The sequence below is a fragment of the Trichechus manatus genome, unplaced genomic scaffold, assembly GCF_000243295.1.
Source record: "Trichechus manatus latirostris isolate Lorelei unplaced genomic scaffold, TriManLat1.0 scaffold00216, whole genome shotgun sequence".
Taxonomy (NCBI): Eukaryota; Metazoa; Chordata; class Mammalia; order Sirenia; family Trichechidae; genus Trichechus; species Trichechus manatus.
Window position 1 is genome coordinate 922,085 of NW_004444152.1, and position 13,327 is coordinate 935,411.

The window sequence follows — 13,327 nt, forward strand, 5'->3', positions numbered from 1 at the left end:
TGTACATCCTTTGGATGAAGCTACTGAATATTTGGTGTAAGGTTGTTCAGGCCCTTTCTCCTTCACCTTCTGGAAAAGAACATTTGGCGGGTGGCTCTGAGCCCCGCCCCATCTGCCCAGGCCGTGCCCTGTCTTCGCTGGCCCAGGGCCAGGGCTGGGGCCAGGAAGCCGGCACATTCTCTTTTTCCTTCTCTGGCCCCCGCTGGGGAGGCAAGGTTGGGAGTGAGCCCCACCACCAGGGGCTCGGTGTGAGGTCCGCCCTGCCAGAGGCTTCTCCACCCCTGGCTGGGGTCGTATTTGGTGTCGTAGCGGCAAGGGTGAGCACACTGAGGTCTGGCTCGCGACTGGTTTTTGGTTTGTTGGGTTTTGCGAGGGTTATTTTGTTTTTGTTTTTCGTCTCTGGTGCCTTCGGGGCAGCTGGTTTCTGCTGTGATTATTTTTGGTTTTCTTTGTTCATTTCTTTTTTTTTTTTTTTTTGGTTGGTTGGTTGGTTTTTTTGGTCTTTCCTCCCTTGTCACTCCTGCTCCAGTGGGGACCCCCTGTGTCCCCTCCGCTGGCCACCTCACCCTCTTCCCAGGCGAGGGCCGGAGGTGGGGTCAGAGGAGTAGGAGGGGAGGTGATGGCGGGTCCTCACTCGGGCTTGGACCCAGCCTCGGGCCCCCCTGGGCCTCCGGGGGTCTGTGCTGCCCCCTCGCTGCAAGTGGAGGAGGAGGAGGACGACGAGGACGAGGACGAGGAGGAGAGGCCGGGAGACTTGCTGGAGATGGAGGCCGCCACGGCCGCAGCGGCTGCCGAGACCAGGCCCACGCCAGGTGGGGCGCTGAGCAGGGGCAGCCCGGCGTGGTTCAAGAAGAGCGGCGAGGTCACCAGGCCAGGGCTCCCTGGGGCCGCGCCGGCCGCCCCCAGCACCAGGTTCCCGCTGCCATCAAGGCTGGTAAGCGGCAGGGTTCCACCAGAGGCCAGGGCTGGCGGGGAGAGAAAGAGGCTGGGCTGGGGGCATGCCGGGCCAGAGAAGCCCTTCGCCTTCCAGCGTCCTGCCCAGAGTGCCCCACCAGATCGTCCCGTCGGCCCACTGATCCCCGGCAGCACCCCTCACACCCTCCCCAGGGTTGAGATGGGTATGAAGAGGCAAGCGACGCAGTGAGCAGGGGCGAGATGGCGTGGCTGAAGCTGCAATGGGGGGGGCGGGGCTCGAGGCCCTGGGGGGCAGGGCTGGTGACAACGGGGGTGACAAGAGGCAGCACCCACCTTGGATGGTGGCCAAAGGGTTGTTGCTCATGAGGGCTGGACTCAGCCCGGAGCTCAACCCCACCATTGTGCTTCTGCAAGAGGCAAAGCAGAGGCGTTAGCAGACGCGGAGACCCGCCTGCGGAACTAGGGTGCAGCTTCCCACCCTGAAAGCAGCAGCGGCCCTGCTTCTCCCCACAGCCCCTTCCCACCCCACCTACAGCTGTCCACTTACCCCGTGCTGGGGTTCAGGCCCGACAAGCCGATAGCTGAGTGGCTGCCTTGAGGGCTGGGATTTGTGCTGTTGGTGGTGGCCGGGGGTGGGGGAGTGACAGAGGGGATGGAATTGAGAGGGGGCGCGGCTCCGCTCCCGCCCCCACCCCCTCCGGCTGTCCGGCTGGGGTGGAGCGTCCCCACAGCTGAGGATAAGGTAGTAACTGCCGGAGAAAGACAGAGATGGAGACTTCAGCTTACACTCGTCCTCCGCCGAGGAACCAGGCTCAACTCCCACTTCTTCCGGGCCCGGCTCACACAGCCACCCTCAATCAGAACAGACTAGACTTGCCTGCCCTCTCTTCCTAAAGCCATTTCTTTGTGCCTCTGCCATGGTGACAGTAATCATAATAATCGCAGGGAGAGCAGCTGCCGCCTACGGAACCCTGCCCTGTGCCGGGGGCGTGTGCGCGCGCTCAGCGCTACCAATGGCCGCAGCACACCTCCGCACGCACCGTGCAGGTAGCCTTAGAGCAGATTACCCACTGAAGAAGCGGGGGCGCCCCGAAGACACAGGCCTGTGGCTCCCTCTAGGGGCGAGGGAGGGGAATGTGCGTGTGCGCACTGCTGGAGGCTCAGGCTGAGCGCCCAGATTCCGGGCCGACTGCCTGCCAGGGTAAGAATTCCTGGCTGTCAGGTCCTCGCTGTGCCCCTGGGCAGGTGCCTTTACCTCTCTGGCCTTCAGTTCCCTCATCTGGAAAATGGGGATGATAATAGAACCTATCATAAAATGGGTGTGAGGATTACGGGAAGTAATGTACTTTATGAAGAGCTTAGAACAATGTCAGGCGCATCCTGACTGTACCAGCTGCCACAGAGTGGATTCTAACTCACAGTGACTTTACAGGACAGAGTAGAACTGCCCCATCGGGTTTCCAAGGCTGTAATCTTTATGGAAGTAGACTGCTATATCTGGTGGGTTTGAACTGCCCACCTTTCGGTTAGCAGCCAAATGCTTAACCACTGCACCAGCAGGGCTCCTGACTACAAACCCCTACTTATTATTTCTTAACCTGGGTAGGAGCAACATGGTGTTTGCTTTATATTATTCTTATATATATATATGGTGTTCGACATGCCCCATCCCTGAAAGGGGGAAGAGGGGACTTTGAGTACAAGAGTGTGTGTGTGTGTGTGTGTGTGTGTGTGTGTGTGTGTATGTGTACATTCTTGTGAATGTATAATACATACCAAATCAAAAAAAATACAAAGCCGTTTTTTGTAGAGTCAATTCTGACTCATAGCGACCCTACAGGACAGAATAGAACTGCCCCACAGGGTTTCCAAGGAGCGGCTGGTGGATTCGAACTGCTGACCTTTTGGTTAGCAGCCTTAACTCTTAACCACTTTGCCACCAGGGCTCCATAATACATACAGAATATATAATAATACACAATTTGAGTGGATTTCTGACTCACAGTGACCCTATATGACAGAGTAGAACTGCCCAATAGAGTTTCCCAAGCTGTAATCTTTACAGGAGCAGATTGCCAGGTCTTTTCTCCCTCAGAGCCGCTGGTGGGTTCAAACCGCTGACCTTTCAGTTAGAGCTGGGCACTTAACCATTGTGCCACCAGGTTGCTAGCTGCTGTCAAGTTGGCCCCCAACTCATGGCGACCCCATGCACAGCAGAACGAAACACTGCCAGGTTCTCTGCCATCCCCATGATTAGTTGGGGATCAGACCGTTGTGCTCCATAGGGTTTCCACTGGCTGATTTTTGAAGGTAGATTGCCAGGCCTTTCTTCCAAGGAGCCTCTGGGTGGACTCAAATGTCCATCCTTTTGGTTGGCAGCCAAGTGCATTAACTGTTTACACCACACAAACATATATATGTCTTCTGTATGTATTATACATTCACAGTAACTTGATAAAAACTGAGGCTCAGAGAGGTAAAGTAACTTCTTGAGTTCACACAGCTTATAAATGACAGAGGCTGGGGCTAGAACTCAAGCGCGTCAGCTTTTAGCAACCCAATGCTTTTCTCAATGAAACTGTGGAGCAGGTTGCAGCTGCCCTGGCTGAGGAGGGCTGGGGCTGCCCTCCCCTCTCCAACCCCGCACCTCTCTCACCCCAGGCCCGCAGGCACCCAGAGCCACTGAGAACCTCAAATTTCAGCCTGTGCCACATCCTCCCATGCCCCCCACACCGTCTTCTGCCCTCCCTGACCTGTTGTGCTCAGACTGCTGGAAGCTTGGGACAACGGCAAGGTCCCCGCGCCCCCTTGGGGTGTGACCTGGGGAGAGAAGAAAGGAGGCATGGTTAGGCCACTGCCTCCCAGCAGCCCCCTGGCTCTCCCCATGAACAGGTCCCCCCAGGATGGGGGAGAGGGATTCGGGGTACAAGGTTATATTGTGTATACGTATATTTGTATTATGCCATATGCTTTCCACCATGTCTTTCTTCACATTGACCCTAAAACCAACAAAAAAACCAAACCCATTGCCAGTGAGTTGATTCCGGCTCATAGCAACCCTATAGGACAGAGTAGAACCTCCCCTAGGGTTTCCGAGGAGTGGTTGGTAGATACAAACTGCCGATCTTTTACTTAGCAGCCTGAGCTCTTAACCACTGTGCCAGACCCTAGGTAATCCTAAATCACAAGCAGGAAGAAATTATTCTCAGTTGAAAGTGGGTCCCCCCCCCGTCATGTGACACCTTCCTGCCGGGCCCAAGCCAGCCAGTCAGCCACGGCACTGGCATCCTCTCTGCGTGCTGCTTCCCGTCTGCAGTGACCTGGGGTCATCGGTGCTGTGAGAGCGAAAATCCTAAATGCTGTCCTTCGAAGAGTGGGGTTGGCAGGCAGCACAGGAGAAACTGCTCACAGTGACTCAGGCAAGGGAGGAGCAGGTCTGGTGCGCGCGTGTGCATGTGTGTGCACGCGCATGTGTGGATCTGAATGTGTGTGCGTGTGAGAGAGAAAGAGACACGTATGGGAATGAGCTAGGTCTCCGTGTCAATGTTGGGATGTCAGACTGCTGCATTTCCTGGGACAGTCCCCCTGCCTCCTTGCCTCCCGTCTCACCCAGAAGCCTCGCTCTAAATCTGACCCTGTGCCTCCTCAGCTCAAAACCCCTCCTTAGCTCCTCATGGCCCATGGTTCAAGTCCAAGCTCCTCAGCCTGAAACTTGGGGTGTTTGGTTCCTGCCCCCACAAAAGAACCCAAACCCATTGCCAGGATTCCGACTCATAGCCACCCACTTCTCCCAAAACACACACACACATTCACTCACACATGCTGGCTCCAGCCACACCATATTGCACTGGGGTTCCTCAAACTGGGGTTCCTCAAACTGGCTTCTCGGACTTTGAGCACACTGCCCATCACCTGCAGGCCCTTCCTGCCCGCCTTCGCAGGGCTGGCTAGCTGTTTCTTGTCCTTCAGCACTCAGCTGAGACGGTTCCTCCTCCCCACACCAGTCCCCATCAGCCGGGGGCCGGCTCCTCTGGGCCCCTTGTTCCTCTGTGTCACAGCCCTTTCCACACTCGACCGGATAAAGAGACTCCCAGTGTGTCTCCCACCGCGTGGGTCTGCATGTGACCGTGGACCTGAGTGTACACCCATGGGTGTAATGACGTCGAAAAACGAAAAACCAAACCTGTTGCCATGGAGTCAATTCCAACTCAAAGCGATCCTATAGGATACAGGAGAACTGCCACGTAGGGTTTCCAAGGCTAAAATCTTTACAGGGGGGCCCTGGTGGCACCGTGGTTAAGTGTTTGGCTGTTAACCAAAAGGTCGGCAGTTCGAATCCACCAGCCGATCCTTGGAAATCCTATAGGGCACTTCTACTCTGTCCCATAGGGTTGCTAAGAGTTGGAATCGACTTGACGGCAACGAGTTTGGTCTTCTTTCTTTCTTTTTTTTTTTTTTAAATCTTTACAGAAGCAGACTGCCACATATTTCTCCCGAGGAGTGGCTGGTGGGTTTGAACGGCTGAACTTTCAGTTAGCAGCTGAGTGCTTAACCACTGTGCATCCAGGGCTCCTTGCAACGATGTCACCACCAGGTAAATAAGTGCCCCTCCCTGTCTCTGAGTGGCTGTGTGCCTGCGGGGTCTGTATGTCCCGCCCCCGGACCTGTGTATCCGTCCGCATGTGGCTGTGTCTCTGTGGCTATGTCGTTGTGTGTCTGTGGGTGCCCAAATCCCCCACATGGGGAAATTGTGTGTCCCTGTGTGACTGTGCTCCATCCTTATGAGAGTCTGTCCCCATGGGCCACCCTCCCTGCGTCTGTTCTAGGCACTGTGGACCAGAGGCAGGTTGAGCTTCACACAAGGCATCTGCTGAAGGGTGACGGGGATGGGGCCTGTGGACAGGCGGGTGGGGGTGGGGGGCTCTTGTTACCAGGTGGGGGCTGTAGCTGGCTGGCTTCCCCGGGCTGGGCAGCATGGGGGCCGCGCTGCAGGGGTTGATGCGTTTCTCCTTCTGGCGCCGGTTGCAGAACCAGACGCGGATCACTTCCTTCTCCATGTGCAGCTGCTCCGCGATCAGCAGGATCTCCTCTGAGGTAGGCTTCTGGTTCTGCGGGCACAGGGCTCGTCAACCCGGCTGCTCCTCCAGCCACCCCCAAGGCTGCCCAGCAGTCATGGGCCTCACCGCTAGGAAACTCTTCTCTAAGGCGAAGCGGACGTTTGTCTCGATGCTGGTCCTCTTCTTGCGCCTCCGGCCAGGGAGCCCGTCGAAACCCAGGCTGGGGCTGCTCAGCTGGTTGGGGCTGGGCAGGCTTGAGTCCACAGACATAGTTTCTGTGCCCGGGAGGAGACAAGAGCCGCGTGAGGGGGTGCCTCCTCCAGCCCGCCGCCCGCCGCGCACCCAGGAGCCCCAGCCCAGTCCCACCTGCGTCGTTGAGCCACTTCTCCAGGAGGGGCTTGAGTTTGCACATGTTCTTGAAGCTCAGGTTGAGGGCCTCGAAGCGGGAGATGGTTGTCTGGCTGAAGTCATTGCCGTACAGCTTGCCCATGGCCAGACCCACATCACCCTGGGCCAGTGAGGTGGGGATGGGGCAGACGTCAGGGCTGAGCCTTCCGGCACCGTGCCCACTCACGCCCACCAGCTGGCCCTGCCCCTCCCGATCCACCCCCTATGCCCGCCTGGCCTGCGCGGTGGCCCAGACCTGCGTGAAGCCCAGCTTGATGCGGCGCTGCTTGAAGGTTCGGGCAAACTGCTCCAGCTCCTCCAGGTCACTGGGCTCCTCGGGGTGGGACGGTGGCTCCAAGCATTTGGGGGGATGCGGGTGCGAGAGGTGCGGGTCGGGCAGCGTGGGGCGGGTCACAGCCTGGTGGGGTGGGGAGTGGGTAGGATGCCGGATGGAGGACCAGGATGGGGCCCAGTGATGGCTGGGCAGTCCCCTCCCTCCCTGTGGTCCCAGCCTCTTCCTGCAGACTCCTCACCACTGGCCACCAGCCCCCAGGAGGTGCCTCCACACTCGTGGTCACTTCCTGTCAAGCTTATGACACTGCTGCCCCCTGTGGGCCCTCTCACTGCCTGGATCCCTTTGCATGTCCCTCCCTTGGAGCCTGCAGACTCCCAGAGGAGCCGCCAGCTTCTGCCCAGCTGCCCACCACATGCTCGGGACACGCGGAATAAGGGGCTCTGTCTCTGGAGCTGGGGCAGTGGCCTCATCCTCATCTCAACCAGGGGAGCCAGGCCTGGCTCTGCCACCATCTTACTGGACAGCTCGGGGCAAGATTCCCAATCTCTCTGGGCCTCAGTTTCCCCCTTTGCAGGATGGGAACAATCACTGCTGCTCTGCCTACCCCGTGTGGTTACTGGGGGAATCATGTTAAAAATAAGTGGCACACAAAGTGAAAGTATAAAAAACGGACAGGAACGGTGATTAGCGGGATTTACAAAGAAGCTCTATCTGGAACGCTTCATTTCCCGAAAAATAAAAGGTCTGAAAGCAAATGTGGTAAAAGGGTGGTGGGTGTAGGGATGTTTGTTACACATATTCTTAACCCCTTGAAATCTTGGGACCAGATGCGTTTTGGAATTCAGAATTTTTTGGATTTTAGGAAGTCTACATGGGAGAAACCAAAGTGTCAGAGAAAAAACTAGTCTATAGGCCTGACAGCCTACAAAAGCCACAGCCTCATCTACCCTGAGACAAGAAGAACTACATGGTGCCCGGCTACCTCTACCAGCCATTCAGATCAGGGCCACAACAGATGAACCCTGCCAGAACAGGAGGAAAACACGGAACAGAGCTCAAATTCTTAAAAAGTCCAGACTTACTGGACCCGTTGAGACCAGAGGACTCCCTGAGATGCTCTTTAAACCTTGAACCAAAACTAGCCCCTGAGGTGTCACCTTTTAGCAAAATAACAGATCGACTCACAAAATAAAGGATATCACCTGTGATGACAGTGTACCATTAAAAAACCGTCTATATGAAACCGGTATGTATAAATTTTTGTATGAGAGACTAACTTGAATTGTAAACTTTCACTTGAAGCACAATAAATTAAAAAAAAAAACCTATATGAAACCAAAAAGGTCAACATTTACTCTAAAGCAAAGATGAGAAGATAAGGGGGCAGGGAAACTAGAGCACTGGAAACGGAACAACCAGAACGCAATTGAAGAGAATGCTGACACGTTGTGATAAATGTAACTAATGCCACTGAACGATCTGTGTACAAACTGCCCAATGAAAACCTAATCTGCTGTGTAAACTGTCACTGAAAACATCATAAAATGTTATTTTAAAAAAGAAAAGTCCACGTGGGGCATATATCACAGATCATGTGATACCCGCTCCATCAGGGCCAAGGGCACCACCCCATCATCAGACACAGCAGCAACTCTGCAGCTAAGCCCAGATGTCACACCCGGAAGAGGAAGAAAGGCCACACTCTGCCTCACATCAGTTTAGGTTTTGCAGCCAAATGAGCTCTGGTGCCAACGTCACAAGAAAAACTTGATTTTCAGAGCATTTTGGATTTCAGATATGCTGATAAGGCCTGCATTAGTCTAGAACATTTCAGTCTGTCTGAAGTCGCCTGTGTATTTTTGAAAGAGCTGGAAAAGAAAAAATGGGTAGGAAAGACCTTTGAAATGGGTAAACGAGTCGTGAAAGATCATTAAGATGGAGTGTAAGACATGGACAGCAAACCGGAAGAAAGGCCCTGGGTGCTGGGCAGGTGACGTAAACGAGCAGGGCCAGCCAGGTGGCCGCCGAGGTGGCTAGGAGAGCCTGCCTCAGAGCAGCTGCTGCTCGCTGCCCGCCATGCAGATCTAGTCCTGCCAGATTGCTTGGTTTGTCAAGAGAAGCTGGAACTCTGGCTCTTTCTGGGAATTTAGCTGACAACGATTTCAATTACAAGAATACCATGTGGGCCAAATAAAACATGTCTGTGGGCCCCACTTTCAATCTTGGGTGTAGGAAGCGGACATGAATTAGTACCCAACAGCCACCTTCCTCAGAGAACCTTCCAGTTGCAGTGCTGGAGGAGACCCAAGGCACCCTTAACCTAAAGGCTTGTGAACCCCCTGAAATCGGCCATGTTTGTGCACATCTGCATTTGGGGATAGAGTAGAGGTCAAGTTCAAGGCTTTCATCAGATTCTCAAAGGAGCCCATCTGCCTGAAAAGGTTAGGAACTGCTGGTCTGGTGCTTGCTGTCTAGAGGAAAGAGGGTACCCAGAGAGGGAGAGTGGCTTGCCTCCGGTCCCACAGCAAATCAGTGGCAGAGCTGGGCTGGGCCCCAGGACTCCTGTCTTGGCCCCTGGTGGCTGTCGGTTGGGCCCACTCGCCAGCCTGCGCCAGGCCCTGCTGCTGGCCGGGCAGGGGACCCTCGGTGCACAGTCTCACCTGTGTGGGAAGCCCGGCCCGGGGCTGGGAGGTCAGAAGAGCCCCCTGGGTTTGCTGAGGTAGCTGGAATAGATTTGGTGTTGGTAGCAGGCCTGGGGAGGAAAGGACAGACATGTGGAGTCGGGGAGGTGAGGCAAGTTCTGTGGAGGTGTCGGGAGGCCACGCGGTGGGGGCCTTACCTGGTTGACTCTGCTGGGCCTGCGGCAGCAGGAACTGAGCAGGTGGCTGGAGGTGGTGTCCTGGCACAAGCACCAGCTGCTGGAGCTGGAGGAGCTGCTGTATGTCCTGGCAGGGAGGGGGACAGACAGACAGACAGCCTGAATCCCAGCCCCATGCCTCCCTCTTGGCATCACTCTGAGCCCCAAGGGGCTGAAGCCAGGAAGGTGCTCCACAGTGCAGTTGGGCACGGGGCAGCAAGAGATGAACCACGAGGTCCCTGAGTGGTACTCCTGAGCCCAGGGGTCTCGGGAGGCATCTCCCAATCCTGGGGACCAGAGAGTTGGACCTGCGGTCCCAGGGGCCTCGCTCTTTATTTACCTTCTCTTTCCTGACGAAATATTTGCCTTGTCCTAGATTCCCACAGAACAAATAGGATCATTTAAAAATGTAAATCAGACCAAGTCTTTCCTCCTTTTAAAACACTCCAAAGGTGAATTAGACATTTAGCCAAAGACGACATTCAAATGGCCACCAAACACATGAAAAGATGCAAAGCGTCATTAGCCATCAGAGAGCTGCCAATCAAAACCACAATGAGATACCATTTCACTCCCACTAGGATGGCTAAGATTAAAAGAAATAATAATAATAGGAAATAACAAATGTGGGTGAAGATGTGGGGAAATTGTAACCCTTATCTGTTGCCGGTGGGAATGCAAAATGGTACAGCCATTGTGGAAAACAGTGTGGTGGTCCCTCAAAAAACTAAAAATAGAACTACCATATGACCCAGCAATGCCACTCCTAAGTATATACCCGAAAGACTTGAAAGCAGAGACTCAAACAGACTTGTATCCCAATGTTCACTGCAGTACTATTCACAAAGCCAAAAGGTAGAAACCACCTAAATGCCCATCAACAGATGAATGGATAAACAAAATGTGGCACATACATACAATGGAATACTACTCAGCCAGCAAAAGAAATGAAGTCTTCATACATGCTACAATATGGATAGAGCTTGAAGACAGTATGCTGAGGGAAATAAGCCAATAACAGAAGGACAAATATTGTATGACCTCACTTATATAAAAAGACAAAAAAAAAAAGGCAAATATATAGGGACCATAGTTTATTAGTGGTTACCAAGGGTAGGAGGGAGGGAGAAAAGATGGGTTAACAGTGACGGAAAAATCGCGTTGATTAAGGGTAGGGTTGCAAGCTGATTATGGTAATGCTGTCAGTAAGTTGTACACCTGTGAAAAGTTGAATTGGCAAAAGTCATGTGATAGATATATTCACAACAACCCCCCCCCCAAAAAAAAAGAGTAGCTGTTGAGGCTGCTTATGAACAACCAAATACCTCATGCGATTTGGTTCCTTGGTTTGGAGGTTTAGGATCATGGTTTCATGAGACATCCCAGTTAATTGGCCTAATCATGTGTTTAGTGCTTCTGTCCTACCTCCTAGTTCATTGAGTAGTGCCTGTTGTCTTAAAAGTTTTCGAGCGGCCATCCAACGCACAACAATTGGTCTCTATTCACTTGGAGCAACAGAGGAAGAAGGAGAGTCAAGAATAGGAGGAGGATATGGAATGTGTGGCTAATTGCTTCCATGAGCAAAAGCCTCCTTTGCCATGAGACCAGAAGAACTGGATGGTGCCTGGCTACCATTACTAAACATTTTGATCAAAGATTCCACAGAACAATCTTGATCAAAAGGGGGAAAATGCAGAACAGAGTTTCAAATTCTCAGGGATTCTAGACTTTCTGGAGCCATGGATGAACCCCAGAAATTCTTGCCCTGAGAGAATCTTTAAACCTTAAACCAAAAATATCCCTTGAAGTCTTCTTAAAAACAAACAATAGTTTAGCTTAACTAGTAAAAATGGTCTGCCTTGAGCATTATGCTCTTCTAAGAAATACTTGGGATCAAATTGTCAACAGCAATTTGAAAGATTAGATAGGAACCTTAGGGGGCAGTGAGTTTATGTTAATGAGGGAGGAACAACTCAGAAAAGGAGAGTGAGAATGGTTGTACAACTCGAGGAATGTGATCAATGTCACTAAATTGTACATGTAGAAACGGTTGAATTGGTGTATGTTTTGCTGTGTATATTCTCAACAAAAACAACAACAACAAAAAACATTCCAAAGGCAATTGCATAATGTTTAGGATGAGCTTTAAAATACACCCACTCCTCACTTATCGACATGGGTAGGTTCCAAAGACCAGGTCATTATGTGAAAATCAGCATTATGCGAAAATGGAGGATGACCACATTAGATCACAAAATGAAAGATGACTACATCATTACATAACTGCCAAACCGCTGAGAATCATGGCCTAGCCAAGCTGACACATAAACTTAACCATCACACGCAGCGCTACTCTCACCTCACACCTTGGCATTCTTACTGCCAGATGTATGTCATTAATGCTCTAAATAGTCAGATAGTACGTTTTTTACTATTGTCGCAAATTCGAAATGTCAGATAACGAGACAGTTGGTAAGTGAGGAGGAGGTGTACTCCAGCAAAGAGTGGGAGTGTCAATGGTACAACCACTTTTGGAAAACCCTTTGGTATTATCTACTGAAGTTGAATATACACCTGCCTTATGCCCCTCAATTCCACTCCTGGCTCTAACCCACCATAAATGCATACATGTGTTCACCAAAAGACATGTACTATAATCCATTTGTAATAGCCAAACATAAAGAGAGCTCAAATGTCCATCACTAGCAGAATGGGTAAATAAACCGTGACTCAGTGAGAATGACAATGAACGGTCTACAGTCTATAATTACATACAACAGTATAAACTTTTCAAACGTAATTAAGTGAAAGGAGCTAGTCATGGCAGAGAACATCCTGTTTGATTCCATCTGTTCCATTTGCATGTTAGAAGTCAGGGCAGTAGTTCCCTTGTGAGGTAAAGACTGGAAGGGACAGAGGGGGTCTGGGCATGTTCAGTTTCTTGATCTGGGTGCCTGTTACATGGGCGTGCTCAGGTTGAGTATCCATTGAGATGTATGCTTACGATTCATGCACTTTTCTGTATTTTCTATACTTCAATAAAAATATTTTTTTTAAGGGAATGAGGTAAGGAAAGAGGGAGAGACAAAAAAATTGAGCAAAAAAAAAGTGAAGCGTTTAGATGAAACAAGATTGGCAAAATGTTGATATCTGTTAAGCTGGGGTATGGGTATATGGGTCATTATATCATTCTCTCTGCTTTTATATGTTTGAGCACTTCCAAAAGAAAAAGCAAAACTCCTGTACACATACATACACCCTGGGGTGGGGGAGCTGAGGTGGGGGCGAAGTGATCAGAGAGGAGGTGAAGCCCCACAGGTGAGTTCAGGGAAGTGGTCACCGGTTCATGTGTGAAGAAGTTGGTAATGACCTATAGAGTCCTTCAAGAAAAAAAAAATAACAACAAAAGCCTCCCCGCCACCCCACTGTATACACTTTAGGCCCCACAAACTGGATACCTACTCTGCTCTAAGCTTCATTTCTCACAATGCAATGGATTTTGCTTAGTTGTATTTTTCCTCAGAGCCCTGGTGGAGCAGTGGTTAAACGTTCAGCTGCTAACTGAAAGGTCGGCAGTTCAAACCCACCAGCACCTTCACAGGAGAAAGATGTGGCAGTCTGCTTCTATAAAGACTCTTGTTAGATGCCGTTGAGCTGATTCCGAATCATAGTGACCCTATGTATAACAGAACAAATCACTGCCCAGTCCTACGCCATCCTCGGAGCCCTGATGGTGTAGTAGTTAACAGTTCGGCTGCTAACCAAAAGGCTGGCAGTTCAAATCCACCAGCCACTCCTTGGAAACCCTATGGGGCA

At 51.8% G+C, this 13,327-nt stretch overlaps 1 protein-coding gene across 4 annotated transcripts in view; it reads right to left on the reverse strand.

Moving 5' to 3' along the window:
* Positions 1-429: 429 nt before the first annotated feature.
* Positions 430-13,327, reverse strand: part of POU2F2 (POU class 2 homeobox 2) — a 41,563-nt gene continuing 28,665 nt past the window's right edge. The window contains exons 6-14 of one of the 4 annotated variants that reach the window (XM_004388752.2): positions 9,494-9,599; positions 9,315-9,406; positions 6,616-6,777; positions 6,339-6,480; positions 6,099-6,247; positions 5,847-6,023; positions 3,669-3,735; positions 1,463-1,664; positions 430-965 (exon numbers count right to left, since the gene is read on the reverse strand). In XM_004388752.2, the coding sequence (XP_004388809.1) occupies positions 926-965; positions 1,463-1,664; positions 3,669-3,735; positions 5,847-6,023; positions 6,099-6,247; positions 6,339-6,480; positions 6,616-6,777; positions 9,315-9,406; positions 9,494-9,599 (1,137 nt within the window). In that variant the 3' untranslated portion in view covers positions 430-925. Of the gene's footprint in view, positions 966-1,209; positions 1,665-3,668; positions 3,736-5,846; positions 6,024-6,098; positions 6,248-6,338; positions 6,481-6,615; positions 6,778-9,314; positions 9,407-9,493; positions 9,600-13,327 lie in introns of those variants that run through there. The other 3 variants (XM_004388754.3, XM_004388753.1, XM_012559192.2) reach the window with 3 other exon arrangements.